The sequence below is a fragment of the Pleurodeles waltl genome, chromosome 1_1 (assembly GCF_031143425.1).
Source record: "Pleurodeles waltl isolate 20211129_DDA chromosome 1_1, aPleWal1.hap1.20221129, whole genome shotgun sequence".
Classification (NCBI taxonomy): Eukaryota; Metazoa; Chordata; class Amphibia; order Caudata; family Salamandridae; genus Pleurodeles; species Pleurodeles waltl.
Window position 1 is genome coordinate 408,753,923 of NC_090436.1, and position 23,341 is coordinate 408,777,263.

General features: G+C 41.3%; 1 protein-coding gene across 1 annotated transcript in view; it reads left to right on the plus strand.

Moving 5' to 3' along the window:
- CERT1 (ceramide transporter 1) overlaps positions 1-23,341 on the plus strand; it is a 592,287-nt gene that overhangs the window by 413,693 nt on the left and 155,253 nt on the right. The window contains exons 12-13 of the mRNA XM_069223744.1: positions 14,849-14,981; positions 15,783-15,853. Of these exons, the coding sequence (XP_069079845.1) occupies positions 14,849-14,981; positions 15,783-15,853 (204 nt within the window). The remainder of the gene's footprint in view (positions 1-14,848; positions 14,982-15,782; positions 15,854-23,341) is intronic.

Below are 23,341 nucleotides of genomic sequence, written 5' to 3' on the forward strand. Positions count from 1 at the left end.
GAAAAAGCGTTACCGAAGGTAAGTAACTTATTCTTTAATACCATCAAACAAATCTATACAGTAGGTGATATTTCCACAAATTAGTTTGTGCACTGTATATTACATGTATTGTAAGAAGGGCCAAGGAAGAAGACCGCAAAGGTTGAAACGCGTTGCCCTATGTTTCTGCTTCATGAAATTTTTTGAATAAATGAAGACCATCATATTTTTGTAAGGAGTGCCAGACTTTGATTTTTATATATTGTGTTTTTGGAGAAATTTAAAATGGGTCCTGTGCCCATTAACTGAGCACCAACCCTGGGCTCGGAGTGTTACAAGTTGTTTTTCTTCGAAGAAGTCTTTTCGAGTCACGAGACCGAGGGACTCCTCCCATTTCGACTCCATTGCGCATGGGCGTCGACTCCATCTTAGATTGTTTTCCCCGCAGAGGGTGAGGTAGGAGTTGTATATGATAGTAATAGTGCCCATGCAATGGAGTGAATACGTATGTACATAATGTAGTTTAAAGTAATATATATATTTACAAATATACAGATGTTCAAGATCAACTTCTAAACGGCTACAGGCTTCCGGAGAGGCGGGTGGGCGCATGTGAATCTGCAGCGAATAATGCCACGTACAGATGTACACTGGGTAAGTGACATTTTCCGTTCGGTGGCATGTGTAGCTGCAGATACACATGCTGTGCATAGACTAGTAAGCAGTTATCTCCCCAAAAGCGGTGGTTCAGCCTGTAGGAGTTGAAGTTGTCTGAAACAATGTTCGTAGTACTGCTTGGCCTACTGTGGCTTGCTGTGTTGTTAGCATGTCTACACAGTAGTGTTTGGTAAATGTATGAGGCGTAGACCATGTAGCTGCCTTACATATTTCTGTCATTGGAATATTTCCTAGAAAGGCCATGGTAGCACCTTTCTTTCTAGTTGAGTGTGCCTTTGGTGTAATAGGCAGTTCTCTTTTAGCTTTAAGATAACAGGTTTGAATGCACTTAACTATCCATCTAGCAATGCCTTGCTTAGAAATTGGATTTCCTGTATGAGGTTTTTGGAAAGCAATAAATAATTGTTTTGTTTTGCGAATTAGTTTTGTTCTGTCAATGTAGTACATTAACGCTCTTTTGATGTCCAATGTATGTAGTGCTCTTTCAGCTACAGAGACACACACAAATAAGAACTGCAACAACTACAGGCTTCCGGGGAGAAGGAAAGGTGCATGTGTATCTGCAGCACTACATGCCATGAATAGACTAAAAAGCAGTCCTTCTCCCAGAACAGCGGTGGCTAGACTGTAGGAGTTGAAGTTTGAAATAAAGTTTTAAGTACTGCTTGACCAACATTGGCCTGTTGCTTTGAAAATGCATCCACACAGTAGGGCTTTGTAAACGTATGTGGAGTGGCAGCCTTGCCTTGCTTTACTTTTTCTTTATTCTTTATGCATGTTCTGTATAGTAATTTGCAAGCCACCATTTTTTCTTTTTTGCCCATTCGGAACAGCATCTGGAAAAACATTGGCTAAGGCAATAGGCTTGGGTTGGCAAAGTCAAACAGCAAGACAGATTGGCTTTTCCATTGCTTCTATGCTTTTCCATTGCTTCTATGCTTTTGCTGTGTGTACCTTCTGTCAGTGTTATTAAAAACTTTAGTTTATATACAGATTGTTCATCTGTTGTGTTGCTTGTAAATTAGATTCTTATTTTGCAAGATGGGATCCAACTGAAGTGGGCGGGAAGTCTCAGGCATCTGCATGAGAACACATTCCTTGTGGCACTCACAAGTGACCCACAGTATAATATCTGAAAACACCTGAAAGTGCATTATAATCAGTGGTGGCTGGTGACTGAAAGCAGTGGTGGGGCACAAATACAAGACAGAATTGCACCTTGTGAGAGCCTCACTACCCACGTATTTCCATTCACCTACTCACCCAGTGCCTTTGGTCACCTACCCATTAACTCTTAGACACAAACACCCACATTTTCTCAGCCACTCTGTCAAGCCCTGCAAACACATTCAAACACACATTGCCTCACCCATCCAGTGTCCAGCAGTTTCAGTGATAAAAGCTACACGTTTATTTGAGCTGCAGATTACATGTTTAATATGACATCACGTCATTAGTCTGCAGAAGAAATAAAACAATAACTAGCCATGATAAATTACTGGCACTATTACTGCCTTTGAGAGACGAAATCTACAGAGGCTGTGAAAGGAGAGGAGAGCTGAGAGAACAGATTCTTTTCTTATTGTCTGTAAAAAAAGATAGAGCTCCAACTTACTTGTGTGCAGGGTTGTCTTTGGCATATTTATGACTTGAGGTCTTCAGGTCACACTCCTGCCTCCCAGAGAGCCCTGGATGGAGTTATTTATTGTATGTATTCAATTTCTCTGCCACAGACTGGTGATTTTCTTTGCGCAATGCCACATTCTTTTAATAAAATGTGACCTCTGGTACGTAGACCCTTCTGATCACACCCCACCATTTGAATAAATAGGAAAGGGTGGAGAATAATATTGGAGTGCAGAAACCCGGGCTGAACAAAAAACGCTCCAGGTTGTTTACAATCAGGGCTTCTGGTGGTGGTGGTGGAGGAGGAGATAAGCCAGGGACGTCACCGCTTTCTGAGAAAACGTAAGGGCTTTGCGTGGGCAAGCCCTGTCAGCCCTACTGTGCAGCTTTCAGCCACATACTGACGCAGGCGCAGTGGGGCTTTTCAAAGTGCACAACTTTCACTCCGAAAATGTTGTGCAGAAAATGTTTTACTTTCATCATGTAATTAAATTTATGCTTCAATAGAGAGGCCAGAAAAGGCTAGGGGTGCAGCCCCTTAGCCCTTGAACACCAGCCACCACTGATTATAATTGAGACGTAGTTAACTCTGCGCTTTTCTGTCAGTGAAGAGCTATGACTAACTGGGCGAATGGTTTCAATGGTGATTCATGTGATGTGTAACATTTGCAGCCTTAGCGCAAATGCGCTACATTTATTGAAAGGAATCCCAGTCACAAAGTTGTCCACTTCATGTTTTGTACGTATGTTTTCTCTGTGAGCAGCACCACTGAAATATATCCCATGTCCACAATAATACTATGGTTCCCCTTGGCCTAATTAATAGTGCACTAAAAGCAAGTAACCCTGACTCCCATTCCTGCTATTTCAGAATAAACCATGTAAACTTTAAAGGGGGTGGGGGGCTACTCTTAGTGGTACAGTTTTACAGCCTCATAAGTACCACTATAATCACTTTGGATACCACACATCAATCACTGTTTGTGAGCATTACAGACATTACATAAGCATAGCAAAATGACAGAAACAAAGCTAGTTAATGGCACATACACAGAAGTTGTAAGTGCAAATTCAGTGCAGTGCAGGAACGCTGAGAGGAGCCGCAACCAGCCGGAGACTGTGGCAAAGCAAGCAAGGCAGGGGCAAAGAGAGAGCCCTTTTGGAGGCCTCTTTGCTATTTAATGCTACCAAAACTGCCTCGCCAGTTTCGATGATGGAGGTAACACCTGCATTTGTGCCCCTTCCCCTCTCTGCCTGCTACATCTGCGAACTCTCCCTCGCTGCGGGCCCCCTGGCTGTCTGGCATCCTCCAGGGACCAACACTTGAGTCAACTCCTTACTTTTTGCAGGAGTTGGAGTCTGAGAGAACTCGCGTGGCCTGCTTGGGATTGGTCGAGTATGTTGGGAGACAGCCATCCTACCCCACCCCGGGTGGAGGAAGGCGGCAGTGGTATGGCACTTAATTGAACTAAAATAATCACCATACAGGAGTTAAGAATCAACCGAAAACAGAAGCAGAATAAAAAGGAGCAAAGAGGTAAAAAAGAAAATAATCCCAGTTTAGCCCAATTCACAGGCCAGGGAAAACTTCCTTTAAAATTTTGGAATACAGAAGCGCACCCCATCGTATCTTGCTGCTCAATTCAGCTCTCGGATTTACCTTAGCTTGTTTAGAAGCGCAAAAAAAAAACAGTGGAGCATTTCACATAAGAAATTGAGGACCTATGCTAGGAAACAGCCAAGAACATAAACTATCGTACAAACGCCAAATAGTAAGAATGAAACCAACAAGACTACAAGATAAGAAAAACTCAAAAGAACACATGAAGAATTTGCTTAAGGTACAAAATGTTAGGCCGAGTAAGAACTTTTGCAGGCCCACTGGTGAAGCAATGAAGTGCACAACGAGGAATGGTAACCTAAAAACACAGCTTCCTAGTAAGTCAAGGCAATAAAAGCAGAAAAGCTGGAACAGAGTCTACCTCTTCAATATTTACTTTCTTTAAAAAGGGACAAGGGTGCTGAATTGCATATTTAAAGGATGTCACTTTACAGCAAAAAGCCACTCCATCCTAGACTTTCTTTAAAAAAATTTTTAAAAAAATACAGGCAGTTGAGCCAAGCATTGAATCCTTCTTCAAGAAAAGCGACAAAAATTATAGCTTCCATGGCTGAAATTCACCTAGGTTGCCAGGTAGGTAGGGCCATGGATCAAATAGATCAAAACCTTTCAAAAGATAGGACCCACAACCAGGACTAACAGAATAACAGACCCACTCAGTACCAAGAAAATATCTTGAGAATCATGCCGTACTCTATTGGCAAACAGAATAGCCTATCGAAAATGGGAATAAAGAGCTGAATTTGTCCAAAATGAATACTGTGGATATAGTTCAGATTCTAGTCGTGAAAGCTCAAAATAAAGAAATAAACACAAAGAAGGTCAACGTCATTAGTTATGCAAACCGTGACCATTCCAAATAGAAGGATCTAGGAGTTTTGAGAGACAGCTGTAAAAATAATTCCAACCATACCAAGATACACGAAGGGAGGAATCAAACAGCACACGCTGGACAACATTATTAAATATATTTAACGAATAATTAATAATTTAAGCTATTGATAAAAAAACTAGAAATTCCGTTTGACCTCTTAAACACCCTGAACATCCTTGTCTCTGTAATTCACACAAAGCTTACCACTTAAACAACAAAGGACCCAGGCTGACCTAAAACCAACAACTACTATTTGTTAGCCAATAGCAAGCAAACTAAGTGCACTGCCATCATTTTTGGACACTTTAATTTCCTAAGTAAAAAAAATATGAGCACCCTCTAGCAATTTAAACAAAACTTCAAAAGAAAATACTTTACGAACATAAAGTAAAAATCATTCTAATAACACCGCAAATCAGCCAAACAACGCATAATATTGAAATTCATATTCCCAACTTGTGCAGAATAAATCTGATTTACAGTCTACACAGCCACAAAGGATAGAGAATTAAAAACATAATGTGCAAATAATTAACCAACAACTGTTGGAAACTATTGGAAAGAGCGGAAAAGACACACAATAACACACAATAACACAGAGTGAAGTCATCCAGTTACTACCTAACCAATAAAACCTTTAACTTACTTTGGAAAAAAAAATCCAATATGTATTTAAGAACAATTAACTTAGTTACTCAAGACAGTTCAATCAGCCGAGAAGCTATTAGAACACAAAATAGAGAGGAATTAGCCTGAAGCACCAATCTATGCCCCACCGGACAAAGCATAACCATATCAAGGATAGAGTAGAAGACAGTGTAACAGCTGGGGACATTATCAAACAAATAAGCAACAGAACATACATAGCTAACCTAGAGGAGCCTGTGAATTTTATTTGTACACTCCAAAGAAAACAAAGTGCCTGCCTGCAAAAATATTAAGGTAAATCAAAGCAGCTTTCTTGCTTTTGGAATGTAGGTCACTTAAAGCAAATTCTACAAGAAGCCATAATCTTTGGGAACCAATTTCATACTATATTGTTACAGGAACCTCGGAGTTTACAATCCATTTCACAAGTTATATCAAATTTCATATTTATGCAATTAAAGAAACAAATAATGGACGGCCAAAAGGAGGCACTTCCATCTCCGCCGAAATACTAATTGAAATCTCCCATATGTTAATAAGTGAGCCATGAGTTTTATTAATACAAATTCAGAATTAGATGCTTTATCATAAAGTCACCTTACGTATAATAAATGTTTACATAAATCTATATATATAATAATGTAATGAAAACATGAAAATAAAATGACCTTTGGATAGTATTTGCTAAATTGAATTCGAACTTAATGGTAGATTACAAAGAACAGGCACACCTGCTGGATAATTACTAGAATATTCTAGACCAGGTTTTACTAACTTTCCTAAATGCAGGAGAAATCGTCTTATTATGCCAATCAGCAGGCACAAGGATGCTAAATGGCATATTTAAGGATATCAGCGGCCACTTCAACACATATTACACAAAAAGTCACTCCATCCTAGACTACAGCCCTTGCAATCCTCCCAGTAATACAATTCATCCGTACTGAAAGTGGTCATTTGTAATGGATATGTACACTAACAAATCCGAATTCCAGAAACATACTTTAGAAGCACAGCCACAAACTGTTGACCAAAGGAGGCTAAAATGGAACAGTAGAATATCTCAAAACATTCTAGTTTGTTGCAGTATCTCATTAGAATCCTGGCAAGCTAAAGAAGACAATGATATTAGAGTAAGGAACTATTTCTGCAAACCCGTATATTCAATTTCCTATTGCTAAATCTTAGGGAGGAATTCCAGTGGCGCCGTTAAGATCTGGGAATGATTGGTTCACCAACACATTGAGATTTGGAATAAAGCAATGAATTGTGAACCAAAAAATTAAAAAAAACATACCCTACAGTACAAGAAATTCAAAAAAGCTCAAACAGAAATATAAACAAGCCTTGGCACAGGCACTAAGACTCAATGTTTTTATCTGTGTTGCCAGGATAGAGTGGCTTTTGTGCAGAGTGGCTGAAAGTTAAAAAAAAAAAAAAAAAAAAAAAGAAAGTGACTTAACAAGCAAGATCTGCGTCTGTTTTTTTTTGTTTTTTTTTTGGGACAGTTGAGTGGGAGCAAGCAACAATATAAAGGAGGGTGAAAGCAACTGGAGGTAGGAATTGGTGTATAGCTTGATTTTTTTTTTTACTTTTTTTTTTTTATCATTAATGAGCCTAGTGCTGGCTGCTTCATATCACTTTAAGGTGGGCAGGGACAACACTGACAACGGAGGGAGGTGGCAAGCAAGAAGATGGATAGTGGGGACTGTAGGAGTAGGGCTGAACAAGCAATGCAGGTAGAGGCAAGCAATGACACGGCCGGCGGGTGGGAAAAGCAGCAACATGTATGACGGGTGGGGGCACGCAAGAACATTGAACAGTGGGAGAGGGCAAGCAATAGCAACAGAGGTGTGGAGGCAAAACACACAGTTAAGAGAAAGCACTACAGGCAGGGAATGGTAGAAAAGCACATGAGGTAGGAGGCCTGCAAATACATGAACTCTTATGGAGTGCCTCAAAACAAGAATAAAAAAGTTACTCCTAAAGTGTGAGAAAGTGGGCCAGAGAAGGACCAAACACCAAAAGAGAAGCAAGCAAATGAGTAATCGGCGGGCACTGGTAAATCCACCTTAAGCTAACAATGTCTTACAAGCACTAACGTTCCCTCACACCAGACAAAAAAAAGATGTTTGGACTGCAAGAAAATTTAGTTATAACCATTTTTGGCCTCATCTACTGGCTATTAGTAATGAAAAGCAAGCAAATGAATTTTGGGCAGCTGTAAATAACCTCGAAAAGGGCAGTCCCCTAACAAAAAACGCAAATGTTTCTAAGGAAACATGGACAACGTTTCTAAAACCACATATTGGGGATGTAACCAGATCAGCAGAACAAAATACAAGGAATTAAAAAGATAAGGTTAAAATCGATCAACATCCAGAAATCAAACTACTTTAGGACTGAGCTCCAAAAAAATAATCAAAGGTCAGCCAAGCATAGCCCCCGGGCTACATTGTCTTCCTCAAACTATTTTCAAATCAGATAAAGGATTGTCGTGGAGGAAACAAATTCATTCATATAATTATATGCTTCATACCAAGGAAATTCCAGATACATGGAGGGGTGCCACCATTCACCCTATGTATATTTAACACAAAAAAAGTGGACAAACTATAGACTAATTGCACTTCTAGATGTTGAAACAAAATAATATGTGGATTTGTATAGCGTGATTTATCGCCCCAAGGATATCCAGACACTGGAGCAGGTGTCTGCTAGGGGTTAATTGAGTTAGTTGAAGATCCAGGTCTTCAGCTACTTGTGGAATTCAGGAAGCAAGGAGGAAGCCCTGTTGTGTCCTTCCGTGACTTGGATGTGATGTAGGAGGAGGCTGGGCCACCTCTCTGCTTTTCAGGCAAATGGAATAGGAGCTTGGGCTTAGGCAGATATGTTCCAGGCTTATTGTTCTAGGATCTAGAAGCATGGGCAACTGATGAAAATCTACTTGGATGTGAGTTGAAATTGGTGATGACTTGACAGTTTCAGCAAAAATATATTCGTCTGTAGGCCTGCAGCAAGGACGTATCTTGGTGCCACGAATATTTATTCTATATATTGCAACTATTTAGCTTGTTATATGCAGACAGTGCTGTTCTGCTTAGCAAAACACAAATTTGGCTGCAGAGGTTGATCGCCCTAATTCCATTGACAAACGAAACGGAAATGAGTTTAAACAAGACAAAAGGGAGCCCATCCAAGATACTTATAGTAGCGCTGGGCCCCAATGGTGATGACGGATGTAGAGGACTGGCATGGGCCCAGCTTTGCTCTGAGTGACTCAGACACATTTGAGATGCTTTTGAAATGCCCAGACTGCCAGGCGCAGAGCAGTACACACAGGGGACTGTGCATCAGATCTGAGGAGGCTGGTGATGGTGTGGGAGTCCACTAAGATGACTGTTCTGGAGCCATACGGAGGAGACCAAGAGGAAGTTGGTGTGAGCCCTTTTAGAGCTGGGATTCGGGTGTAGTGCTGCATGTGATGCAACTCTGGGACCACTAACCCAAGCTGGGACACTTAAGCCCCTCACAAGGCGCTCTGTCACCACTGTTGGGTGGGGGGGGGACCCTTCCAAGACTTAAGCGCTCTGCAGGATTTGACCATCCTGAACTTAAGGACACTAGAGCCTCCGCCCTACCACCACGGCGCACCTGGGATTGATTGCAGATGGGGGGAAATGACTTACGCAGATGGAGGCCTGGGTCCGTAGCTTTTGGGGACACCGCCTAAGGGGAGCTCTCGTGCTTTGGTGGGGCAAAGACCGCTCCCTCTCCCACTCATCTACTGTGATCTTCTGACAAGCCTCGGCAGCAGCACTCCTATTCTGGGGAACCTTCTCTTGACAAGGGAGCGCACCCAGACCCCCTGAGCAGCGTTGACCCGTGTTTGCCACCCCCTGGCTCCCTTCGTGCTGTTTTTAGTGTTACTGTTCAAGGGTTAAGCTGGCCACCCACTGCAGCACTAAGACAGACACTAATATAAAAGACTCAGTAGTCCTGCCACCCAAAAAACGGAACAATATCGGAATGCCTAATCTTATGCTCCTCACCTGAACATGCCGGCCTCGCAGATACCCTCCATCCAAGGGCCAGAACTCCTCATATGTCCCATTCAGAGGAGTTGTAGAGCAGGTCCCTTCCCCGGACATTCCTTTCTACCCCACAACCTCTGCCTCCCTGTCACCCTACCCGTCTGATTTCCCTCTCCACCTGGTACACTGTCCCCTTTTTGTGACTCACTGAACAGTGGATGTAGGTGTGGAGATTTTGTTGCATTGTTTTAAAAAAATCCAATAAATCGATTTAAATCTAAACAAGACGAGAGCACTTATCTACAGCACAAAAATTACAAAATGTGGTTCGTGGTTTCCAAAAGGAAACTGGTAAAGAACCGGAATATAGATACTAGGGATTTATTTTTGATAATCTTGGTAGCTTTTTGGCACATCACTTGCTTATATTTACAGCCTGTACTTTAGAGATTATCTTTGTAACCACTTTTAAGAATATTTGAGGCCCATCATTGGGCCCGATCTTAGTAATAACAGCTACATTTCTCCTAACCACCACATGTGGGTGCCTAGATATTGCTTGGGAACGAAGCAAATTTACTGAATATAATTAATAGTAATATGTATCGGCAACTCTCTTCTGCTTACCTAAAAATGCATTTTAATCAGAAATAACGTGTTTGGGCTAGTAAAGCAGACCTTAGTGGAACAAGCAGGCTATTTAACAGTGTGTTTCAAACTCTGAACATCTGCTGAGCAAACGCTTGACGTTTGATCTGGTCGGAAATATTGACCTCAGGAGAGAAAAAGCCTCGTAAGAAATTATCTAGACAAAGCTCTACAAAATGTGCAAATTATGGAGCTGTGGTCATGGACAGTAAGGCTTAATAAAATTAAAAGGTAGTAAATTAAAGCATAAAAGTTACATATTTTCTTCAATGCTTTTTGTAGCGTGTTCATGCTTGGATAACACTTAAAAGTTACTATTCTACTTACTGGCAGGATTATCTTGGTAAATTCAGATAATTTGTGGAAGACAACCTAATGATATATAGATTTTGGGGATTCCTTGCAGCTGATTTCAACCTGCCGTAGACTAAAGCAACTGGATTACAATTCCCTGCTGTGGAAACAAAAGGCAGAGACCATCCCTATTAAGTATTTTTTTTTAAATATGCCCAGTCTTGGCAATCGGACAGAGACGTTTGCTGATTGTGTTCTTTAATCAAATGGGATTCCAAACCTGCCAAACGGTGCCTATTAAATGCTTAAATTAAGAGAACGCTTCTTTAAATATACATTTGATAAAATGCATGACTGGAAGAAAGGGAGCTAAAAGGCTAAGAGACCTACTGACTTTATAACTTTCATTTTATAACTGCAATCAGCTTGAATCACTTATTGTATTGACTTTGCACCTGGTATTACTCATTCCCTTTTTATCTTTAAATCCACAGAAATGTAAGCGGACATATGAAAATCTCGACTGAGAATAACAAAAACCTTTGTCATTTTGATCACCAAAGTTTTTAATGAGTTTATTTGATGGTGGCCCCACTAGAGAAAATTTAGTCCGACCTTATAGGACGCTTGCATTTCCATGTAACAACCTTGGAGTACGCATCTTGTCCTTTGACGGATTTTGCTGTGTGGAGTTTCCTTTGAATGTTGCGGTGTGTATCACTACAGCAAAGTGCTGTAGTGATACACACAGACAGCATTATAACTTTGTAAATATTTGGAAATAGAAATCCTCCTGCTGTGTCCCTCTGCCTGTGGGGGAAGGAGCAGAGAGAATTCACTGTCCAGAATGTATAAGCAAGCGTAAATGAAGTACATTGTTCTGCTTTTACCCATTTTAAGAATGTGTTTTCTATGATAGAACCTAGTTCACAATACCCACACAGTGCCACTTAGATGGTATTTCTCTGGGTTTCTGAGCATTTCTTGATATGGCCTGGCGATTTGGAAAGTGACCCCTTCAAATTATACATTGTTCATTTTCCCAAAAATTAGAAACCTCAGTTGTGGCATGATTTTCCTTGATATATTTAACACGTAAGTGACCTTACCCTCATTCCAGGCTTTAAGCAAGACTCATTGGATGCTGCAGAGCAATACAAACTCTTCCCTTTGGGCCTGCTTATAGGTCTGTTGCAGATTAACCTCCCTGTGACAGTAACCATTAGAGGAGTTCCTTCAGCTCCCAGGACGGTCTGAGACCTATAAACAGCTCTTACATTTTGTAAACAAACTATACAAGAGCATCTACTGGGTTATCCTTAATTTCTCCCCCCTGCCAAGGCTTTACCATAATAAACTCCAGTCACAAACAGTTTTTTCAGAATATTGGCTATTCTGATAGTCCACGTTTGATGGTTGACTGATCTTTCATCTAAACAGTTGATTCCCCCACAACCCCATGAAGTTACCCCCCCCTCCCCTCCCCCCCCCCCCCATGTTCCTTCATCCTCAGTTTAAGTGCACTTAAGAAATGATCAAGACACAGCTTATACTTGAATTCCTGGTAGATAACCGAATACCTGCCACAAAATGTGTTTCCATAAGTACTTCTCGAGTCACCAATGGGTCTTATTAGAAGGGCATGCCTATTATTTGTGAGGATAGCCACAGGATTATTTACAAAACCTGTCCAACTAACACTGGTGCTTCCAAAAATCGGCATTAGGTGTAGTCTTACATCTTCAGTTGCTCATGTACATTTCCCTGTATCTGACTCTTGTATTTATTCCCACTCATGAGGAATCCCAAATCAAGCTCATTCATGGTATTTGAGATGTTGTAAGACCCACATTGTCAATGTGTGTCTGTGTTTAAGACATGCTGGCAATTGTCGATCAACTGCTGTAGGGACGAGTGCTGTGCATTTCTAGATGCTCTGCTGCAAAAGGAGGAAGCGCAATGCATGCCATGTCTGGAGCGGGGAACGGGGCAGAGATAAGCAAGTACAAAGCAACAATTTGTTTACAGCAAATGACTCGAGTGTGAAGTACATATGTCTACATTTATGGGCAAGAGTTGGATCTTCCTGGTGTCCGTGGTAATTTCTGGAAGTGTTTGCTCCTAATAGCAACTCACCTGATCCTTGACTTTTTTTCAGGCGTTTTGGGAGCCCCTCCGCATACAAAGGCCATCTCTGCTACGATTAAACCAACTTGTGCTGTAATTACTTCTTGACGTCATTGTGGGCGTCCTTAGCCTACCATTTGCATAATTCTCTTACTTGCCTAATTGTAGCCATACATGCTGTGCTGTGGATATTATGTGTATAATAATTGAACATTATTACATAGTGTGGCTATAAGTGGGATGATGGCACCCACCCCCAGGATAATGGTGTTCATTTTGGAATATTGTGAGCTCAGTTGGTGTAATATTGTCCTTTTTTGATACTTTGTGTGCATTCTTTACGTAATTGTGGCAATCCATGGCATGAATGTGGAAATGTAGGCATACTTAGTATCCCTTGCATGTAATGGTGATACATGGACATTTAAGGAAGTCAGAAAGTGTGAATGTAGTATGATTTTGACAAGCTAGTGTTTGTCGACGAAGTGTATTGTCTAAAAATAAAAATGATATTTGAGGATAAAAGGTGCTTTTATGAATATGGCAAGCTGTTTGGAAGAATGCAGTTTATTAAAAAAATGTTGGGATGCAAAAGGCAATAAATGTGCAAGTGTTGTGAAAAATGGTAGGCCAAGTGGAATTTTATACTACAGTATGTTTGATCTGCAGAGGATAAAACCTACAGCACCCTGGATGGAGCGTTAGACTTTAACCCTTCATGAAAGTATTGGATTAGAGGTGGCAGTTCAGGACATACGACTAAAGCTACTTTAGATGAAAATTATGGCGCATAACTTGTTTTTTCCCCAAAATTTGTAGGGGGGTTAACTTACCCCCATGTCCGCTAAAAGTGTGCTCTTTGTGTGAAGTCAAGGGCCTATAATTCTGCCTCAACTCTTTCAGGTTCGCTAGTGTATCCTTCAGACCCCAAACAAACCTGCATTAAAGATTCGTTAGCACTGGTGTGTAGAATAATCTAGGACGGCTGTTTCCATTGTTAACCCCAAGAGTATGGTATCTAGGCAGGTTCTTTTGAGTCCTGGTAGATGGCAGGCCAGATTTGAAGCTCTTCGCTCTCAAACTATATGAAGTGGATTACAGAAGCAGCAAGCATTCTTATTCTTATTTCTAGACTTGTAGGAATTTATGTACGAACACTTTTTCCCATAGACACAGAATGGGTAAAAACCTTTGCTACATCTGGCCCTTAGTGTGGGATGGAGGAGGGTTGTAGGGTTGCGTAAGACAATTAGGGCCCGGTTTAAAGTCTGGTAGATGGCTACTCCATCACAAATGTCCACCTAATAACGAACACATTACATCTTAGTGCACTTATAATTACGCAGAAAGGATACCTGTGACTATTTGCGGTGGAGTGCTCATCTGCCCCTTTCTAGATGAGGCAGTTGTTAATGTGTGTCTTCCAGGTACTTTCTTTTCCAGTGGACTAGCTGTGGGTCATGGTATAAGGATGTGAACATGTATTTTTCTCCAAGGTTTATTGTTGATATTTGGGACATGAGGTAGTAGGATGGCTCCTGCATTACCATTGATGTACTTACGCGTTTTGTGATGTTATGTACGGCTCTGATAGAGTCTCTATTGTTTATTTCAATTTCTCACTCCCATAATCCACTGCTATGACCTAGCAGCATTGATAACCAAGCTAGCCACCCACTCTGGTGATGTCATAAAGGCCTGCCAGGCCAGGCTGACAGGCCTCCTTGAGAGCCTTTTAGCACACCCTGCTTGTATTCCTTGAAGGAAAGCAGAACGCACAGCTGCAGGAGGGAGAAGGAAGGCAGGAAAGGTGGTACGGATTCACCAAGAATGGCAGGGAAGGGTATTTGGTTTCTCATTTGGGACAGGGATACATAAGAGGCAATGGTTATGTAAGGCTCACACACCACTGTGTATCTATTAAAAGCAGGGGCAGACCAGTTTTGAGGCCATACATAACCTAAAATAGATGGATTAAATGTGAATTACGGGGATGTTTTTTCCTTTAGGGTTCTGGGTGCATTAGACAATGGCTATTTGATGTCATTCAGAGCACCTCGATGGAAAACATCCCTATAATTCAGTTACCCATCTATAATTCTATGTTTGTTTCTGGATCAGATCCTTATTCTAGTGAATGGACATAGCTTCTTCTTTCTCCAACGCATGGTTATGAATGTATTGCAAATCTATTGATGATGATGCTGCAATGTTCCCGTTGGATAGGATATTGAAACCTGTCAAATCACTTAATTCACTAGAGGAGCTTCCGTTCAATGTTGTTCATGCAGTTTTGCTTTTCTTTATCACGTTTTGTAGGTGTACAGAAGAGAAGTAGAGGAAAACGGAATCGTCCTCGACCCTTTAAAAGCCACCCATTCTGTTAAAGGTGTTACAGGCCATGAAGTCTGCCAGTATTTCTGGAATGTTGATGTTCGCAATGACTGGGAAAGTAAGTCGTTTCTAAACCTACTACTAATAGCAATTTTGACAGCAGAGCTCTTTGCTCCTTGTGAATGCTCAATTTATACTAGTGTGCAAAGTAACGCACACATACTTAGATTTCTGAATGATGCTAGTATAGTATGTGTCAAACTGTATTCTGGGACTCGCCTATATAAAAATGTTATAATTCATCATTTTATAAGTGGTGTAGTGAAATTGAAGTGTTTTTTTTAATGCTTTTGTGCCCCTCCTCCAAAAATTAACTTATTATATTACCATAAAAGTTGGAGATCTTTTCCAATAGTCACCCTCTATTAGATTACGTTTTCAATCCATTTTGAAGAATTTGTGTAATCGCTTGATATTTTCTTAACTCCTGACCTCGTTCATTTTTAGAAAGTTATGGCAACTTGAAAGTTTAGATTTAGCATCACACTTGAGCAAAGCTTGTGCCCAGTAAAATTGAATGAGGGGGTCAGTTTTAGTACCGATCCATGGAGAAGTGGTGAACACAGTTATGCACGTGTCTCATTGTGATCTTTGATAAATGAACCACAAAGTTGTTGTGTGAGTAGTCCACGTTAGGAAAACATGCGTGCCGATGGCGATTTATCATGAACTGTAGTGTTTTCCCAGAAAAACTGACAAATTAGTTATGGTCTCGTCAGAATATTTGTAGGTAACAAAGTATAGTGAATAAACTAGACTGTCCAGTGAAAGGCGGCTAGAACGTATCAACTTTCAGTCCTGTGATCTGCTTCCTTTGTCAGTTAGATTTATACTCACTTCTGTTTTTTCTTCATTTCAGCAACCATTGAAAGTTTCCATGTTGTTGAAAAATTAGCTGATAACGCAATCATTGTCCACCAGCTACACAAGGTATTTCATTTTGCTAGTTCACAGAGCCTCTACCTTCTATAATGGGACTTTAATTGTTCTTCAAATGTGTATACTTTAGTTCAGTACAAAGCGATTTTTAGTTTTACTATGAATTGATTTTTCGCGGCACAGTTTGCCTCCTTGGATCAGTTTGGTGTAACACAATAACCAGGATTTAGTAAAACAAAGTAACCTTGCTTTAGAATGCCAGCCCTCTCTGTGGCTGTGTTTAATGGCCATAATGTAAGCACTCAGCCAATTTGACTGGTTTGTTTATTCAGTGGCAGAATGAATATATTCACTGGTATTGTTCTGTGCAAACTGGGCAGCAAATGGACCAGAACACGGAAGAACTGTGGCCGGGCAGAATGGTCTTGGTGATTTAAGGCGCAGGTCCTACCACCTCCGCAACATAGCTTGCTTTTCTTTTTAAGTATAAGCCAGGGTGATACCATTTCCATGGGATTCCATGCTCGCATGCAGTCCTTGAAATTTGTAAAACGATTCAGAGAAGGAGGGATGCCATGAAGCAGCTCTGGTTGTCTCTTCCATGATTCTCTTCCAGCCCTTCCTCCACAACCCCCACGCCCCATTCATCACCATCGTGAGCATCAGTGTTCCAATCTGGCAGAAACATGTATGCTGGGTTCTGGGACTAATTTGTGGCCTGATTTGGCATTCATTTTTTGTCGACCCTTTCAGGCCTTGTTTGCCAGGCCAACTGCCCTTGTTTAAATAATCTGTAATGATAAGATCAATTAAAGGTTTGACACACATATAACCTTCCAAACCATTTGTACTGCCACCGTGGGACTGTAACTGCTCTTGTGTATTTCTTATGTGTTCTCTTTTCAAGCCTATGGATAGTTGCTCACTGCATCTCTTGGTTCTGACAATCAGCTTCCTTATTGCAATTATCTCAGTTCATAACATGAGTGAGTTTCAGGCACTTTCAGTGCAACTGCCCTACGCCACCTTATTCCCAGACAAGTTGATGCAGAGAACTCTAGCAATATTTTTACCAAGTTGTGACTCCTTTCTGGCCGCCTTTGCTCCCTCTTGCCTTTTAAAAGCGGAAAAAAGGGCTTTGCCTGCTGTATCCCAAAAGGGCCTTAAACTTTTACGTTGATTGGAGCAAGGACCATCGAGTGGATGATCAACTTTTTGTAGGCTTCTCTGGAGATAAAGAACAAGAAGGCTGTGCAGAAGAGAATCCTGTCGAGGTGGATAGTCTTCTGCATTAAGATCGGCTACACAGTGGCCAGTAAAAAGCCTCTGGAAGGTCGGAGAGCCCATTGAATTGGCACGCAGAGACCCTGTTCTTAACATCTACCAAGCTGCAACATGGGTGTCAGTGCACACATTTACAAAGCACTGCTGTTTACAGCCAGGTCTGGCAAAAAGGGCTTTTAGTCCATTTGTTCCCCCAAGACATTTTGGTCTGAGTCCACTCCACAGAACCTCCACCTTGGGAGGTACTGCTTTGGTATATGTTTTTTTATGGTGAGGAATCTCTGGTTAGAAGTATCAACTCAGAAGAACAGGTTACTTACATTTTGGTAACTCTTTCTGATGGATACTCTATCTAACCACAGTTTCCTCACTTTCGAATACTGCTCAGGCACCAGACTGGACCCAGAAACATTCCTCAGTAGCAGTTTCCTAGAATTTACCAAGATTTCAAATAGTAAAATTATTCTTGACTATATGCATTTCATATCATAAGGTGATGACTGATTTAAAAATAAACCCATTAAAATAATGAAAAAATAGAAAATATATTTTTTACAACAGTCATAATGTTCAAGATGAGTTTCAAGTGACAAATGAGTTAATCTCACCTTCAAGCTGAACAGTATATACATTTTGTAGCAAAGTGCACAATAATTAAGGTGGCAGCTTAATATGCTAGAATAGGTTTTTTTAAAGGGAAGGAAAGAACAGGTGAAGTACCCTACATCCTACTTTCCTTTGGTTTGGACTGCTGATATTAAAAGGGGTCCTTAATTGAGGTGTTATTGAAATGCCCAAGATCTGTCAGTTGCTGCGTTCCACAAGCCTACGGGTGTTAGTCATGGTTCGTCCTTAGTATGATATTTTTAAAGCTAGTGTCACCCCAAGGATATCCTTGAGGCGCTTATTCTGAACTTCCTAGTCATCTTTCTTCCTAGACACCACGGTGGGCACCTTGTTAATATCCAACCTTCTTGATGATGTCTGCCACCCTGGAAGTGACTTCTAGATTCTAAACCCCATGGAAATGTGTTCGCCTAATGCCAGAGGGAGATGGTCACAGTTATCAGTACTCTCCCATCCATCTGATGACCTCCTTCCATGGAATAAATTTTAGGCAGGGATGGCCTTATTGTCTGCGTTTTTCCAATGATTCTCCAAGTGTCCTGTTTGCCAGATACACTTATGTGGTGGCACTCCCATAAGACACCAAATGTTGTCCTTCCATAAAGACATTAGAACACCACAAGCCTATTACATTTACACTATTTTAGCTATGTTCAGCCATGTCATACTGGTGGTATTTTAACCCCGTAGAACTTTTATCGGAATCTACTGGCCTTCACTTCATGCCACACACAACAGTGCCATATGTCTATTGCTGTACCAAATCCGTTGTCATGATTCTTTGGCAGGAACCAACACTAGCCACAGTCTTTGAGTAAGACTGATAAAAATAGGCAAAGAAGATCCATGCAAGGATGTAACCATGGTAAGACTATTATTAGTTGACACCCCAGTGGTGTCATGCACTTTGTGTATCACAGTGATCTTCACTATGACACAAATGTTTTGCTGTGTGTACCCAGGTTCTCGTTTTCTGCCAAAGTGTTGCCCTGTACACAGTGATAAGCAGCCCTGCAGCTGCAACAGCATCACCCAGGCTCACACCAGCCTACCATGTCAACACCATGGCCATCTGCACTCTGGTCACACATTTGCGTGTTATTGAATAGTTTCCTAAAACCTGCATGCCACACATCAATCTTGTGTTTTTCTCTCGTTTATAAGTCTTTAAATTCAAGTAGTTCAAATCATATATATTCATGCTTGTATTTCCTTTGCATTCCAGCCAGGCAACTAATCCTTTCCCAAGCAATAAGAAGTCTCCCATCTAACACATCATCATTATTTGTTGAATCTCCCTCAAACTTGTGACTCATTCTTGACTCGTTCTCAAGTTGTTGCAAGACCTGCTTCAGTGAAATTCTTATTGGTGCAGGCCTGTAATGCAGTTAACATTCATGATCTTGGTTTACCTAGGCCTTTCTTGTTTTTGGGCATGGTTATACCCTGCCTCTGTTCTATTTCATTCAGAGTCCAATGTCCTACTGACCCTTGACCATCTGCCTTTATTGGCACATTTGCTTCACCGTCTTACCCTTTCATATGAGACCAGTTTAGGTCATGAAGTTTCACTGCCTGTTGCATGTCTTGCTTGAAAACACCTGCTCTGCCTTTTCCTTATCCCCAGGTTGCAAGTAAGTGAACCATCTCTGTGTGATAATAGATACAAATGCTCTGCATACTTCTGCCATCTAGTGTTGGGTCTGGAAGGTTGCAAGTTGTTTTTCTTCTAAACGTCTTTTGAATCATGAGATATAGTGACGACTCTTGCTGGGAATGCGCATGGGCATCGACTCCATTGTTATGCTGTTTTCTTCCACTGTTGGGTCTAGTCGTGTTTTCACCATGCTCTGGTTCGGAACCCTTCCATACAGTCTGTATTGTCTTTTGGACATGAATCACCCACCTCCTGTGTTCCAGGACCTAAGAAACTGTCAGATCACCACGCTTTGATGGAGGCCCTTCAGCTGCCATTTTTCTCGATTCCATCTTCGCAAGAATGAAATCCTAATGGAACTGAGTCCTTTGTTTCTGTCCCAGGTGCCACACAAAGTTCCTGCGGACCGATCAGCACCAAGGATCAGCACCAAATCTGCAACCCCTGACAAGGAGAGCAAGCTCATTGATGCCTCTGGCAAACATGTTGCTACTCAGGCAGCCAACCATTGGTGTATCACCAATACAAAAGGACTGCTTGCTAGATATGATCGTGCCCTCTGGGACGAAATGGAGGAGCTTCTTCAGTACTTCACAGAGGAGCACAGAAAAGGGGACACAAGATAGTTAGTGAAGGTCAACTTATTTCTAACAATTAAATTCGACTCAGTAGACACAGCAGCAAGAGCTACAAACACTGTTGTCTTATGCTAGCATGCGAGGCTACGCTTTTCTGGGTTTAAACAGGAGGTACAGCAAGCAATCTTAAACATACCGTTCAACAAAGAGCACCTTTTCAGCCAACAAGTCGATCAGACGCTTGAAGAAATGAGAAAGGATAATGTAGTGGCCAAGACCGTGGGAGCGCTCCAAACCCCTGCCTCTTGTGGGGCCTTTCGTAGGGCACAATATGAAACAGCCTTCAAAACTTCTTCACCAGAGACTTCATTATCCCACCACAAAGCCCAACCCCATTCATCCCATTGAGGATTTCGTAAGGGTTCCTATACAGGAAACAGTAGAGGCCTGGAAAAATTAACCTTCCCTAGACGCTCTTCCACTGCCCCCCAGCAATGACTCACTTCCCCTTCCCCCTGATTCTTAAACACCTGTAGGAGGATGCCTTCCGCTCTTTTTTTCAACTCTGGCAAAATATATCAACAGTGGGTGTTGGATATTATCCAACATGGTTACTGTCTGAAGTTCAGTTCCACACCTCCAAACATTCCCCCTCACATCCAGACTTTCACAGGAACATGTCACTCTCCTCAAACAGGAAGTGCAGGCTTTACTAGCCAAAGAACCGCTAAAGCCAATTCCTCTGTACCATCAGGAAACATGAGTATATCCACTATACGGCTCCTTAAGACCTATCCTAGATCTCAGACCTTTAAATCATTACATAATTTCAGAACATTTTCACATGGTCAGGCCTCAAGATGTGATCCTACTGCTTCAACAAGGCGACTTATCAGCGCTGGATTTAAAGGAGGCCTACTTTCACATTCCTGTACATGCAGCACATCACAAATACCTCAGATTTGTGATAGCAGGACAACATTACCAATTCAAAGTGCTCACTTTAGGGGTCACAACAGCGCCAAGGGTGTTCACAAAATGCATGGCAGTTGTTGCAGCTCACTTGTGCAGGCAGAAAATTAATGTCTACCCATACCTAGGTGACTGGCTCATCAAAGCCAGTACCCTCAATCAATGTTTCCATCATACTCAAGTCACCATAGACGTGCTTCATCAGCTAGATTTCACAATCATTTTCCAAAAGTCACACCTAAATCCACTTCAGATACAACCCTATCAAGGGGCCATTCTCAACACACCGTGGGGAATTGCCTACCCAAATGCAGCGAGGATACAAAGTTTTCAGATGCACCTCTAGTTTTTCCACCACTCCCTCTCCTTCCATTTATGGTTCGGAAACTCAGGCAAACGTCTCACATTGATACTAGCAGCACCCACATGGCCCAGACAGCCATGGTTCACCACTCTGCTAGAACTGTCCGTATTTCCTCACAAGAAGCTTTCTCTTGACCCGGACCTTCTCACTCAGAACCATGGTGAAATCAGTCACCCAAATCCTAAGGAGCTGAATCTTGCAGTTTGGATCCTGAAGTCCTAGAGTTTGGATATCTAAACCTACCTCTAGAATGTATGGATATTCTTAAGGAAGCACATAGACTCACTACTAGAGCATGTTATGCAGCAAAATGGAAACACTTTGTCTACTATTGCATTTCTAAAAATTGGGACCCCTTCAAAGTGTTAGTGCAAAATATAATCTTGTATCTTATTTATTTGCAAAAAGCAAACTTGGCATACACTTCCAAAGGTTACATTTGGCAGCTATGGCTGCTTACCTTCAGAATAGGCAGCATTCTACTCATTTCAAAATCTTGTCGTTAATGCTTTAATGGAAAGGCTTAAGAGTGATACCTCCTAGATTACTCCCAATGCCTTCTTCGAACCGTAATGTGGTGTTCACTAGATTTATGGACCCACCTTTTGAAACACTACTCTTGTCCTATATAATTTCTATTGTGGAAAGTGGTTTTAAGTTGCAATCACTTCCCTTAAATGTGTAAGTGAGCTCCATGCATTTTCCATGCAACCTTTTTCCCAATAGACTAGGATAAAGTGGTTCTTCCTCCCAATCCAAAAGTGGTATCCCAATTTCATCTCTAACTATTGAATTGCTATTTTCTTCCCCAGGCTGATTGTGTTGCTCCACACATTAGATCTGAAAAGAGCTTATGTTGTATATTGATAGAACTAAAACATTTAGAAAAACAAAACAACTTTTTGTTGCATTCTCTCTACCACACAAAGGCCAACCCTCTTATCGAATCCAGTATAGCAAGATGGATTGTTAAATGTATCCAAACTTGCTATGCAAAAGGCCATTACCTATCCCCCTAGACCTCATTGAGCTCGCAAAAAAGTGCATCTATGGCCATTTTAGGTAACATTCCCGTAGCAGACATATAAGGTAGCTACATGGGCTGCACCACTAACATTGTGTGGATGTTTTAGCACACCAACAAGCTAATGCAGGTCATTCAGTGCTAAATACTCTTTTGCAAAGCACTGCAACATCCACAGGCTAGCCGTCACTTTGGGAGGCACTGCTGTAGTCAGTGCAGAGCATGTGTATCTACAGCCACACATGCCATTAGACGGAAAATGTTACCCAGTAAGCATCTGGTTGTGGCATGTAAGGCTGTAGATTCATATGTGCCCATCTGCCTTCCTGGACACCTGAGGCTGTTAGTCTTTCCTACATATTCACACATATGGACATTTTATTTCTGTAACCTTTACACTACACTCCATTCATAACCGCCTGTGGTAAAACAATCTAGCAGTGGAGTCATTGCCCATTACCTGCAAGAGGAGTCGTCATTCTACCTCGAGACTCAAAAGACTTTTAGAAGAAAAACAATTTGCAACCTTCCAAACCCAACACTAGATTGCAGAAGTATGCAGAGCATGTGAATCTACATCACTACATGCAACAAAGAGATACTTACTGGGTAAGTAACATTTTACTTTCTACATCTCAAACTTGTTCCACCCTTTACAGAGTGCATTAGTTTGTGTTTCTCTCTTGTGCTTTGCCTTATGATTACTTCATCCATAGCCAGTTATGCTTTTGGATAACATTCCATTCATTTGTTCTAATGGATATTTCTAACCAATGATTACTTACCTTGTGAATATCCTTAGGCAGCAGACTGGATCTGGCAACTGAGAAAGCTGTGTTCTTGCATGCTAGTTATTCTCACATCATGCCATTTCCAGGCAATCACGCACAGACATTGCATCAACTTTTTCATTTGGACTCTGATCAGAGTCAACCCTTTAGAGACCCTTTAGAGACGACAATGGAGGTTAAGAGATGGTCTCACTCCATGATAAGGATAACATGTTCCTGGACATAGAGGATGCTAGTGGGTA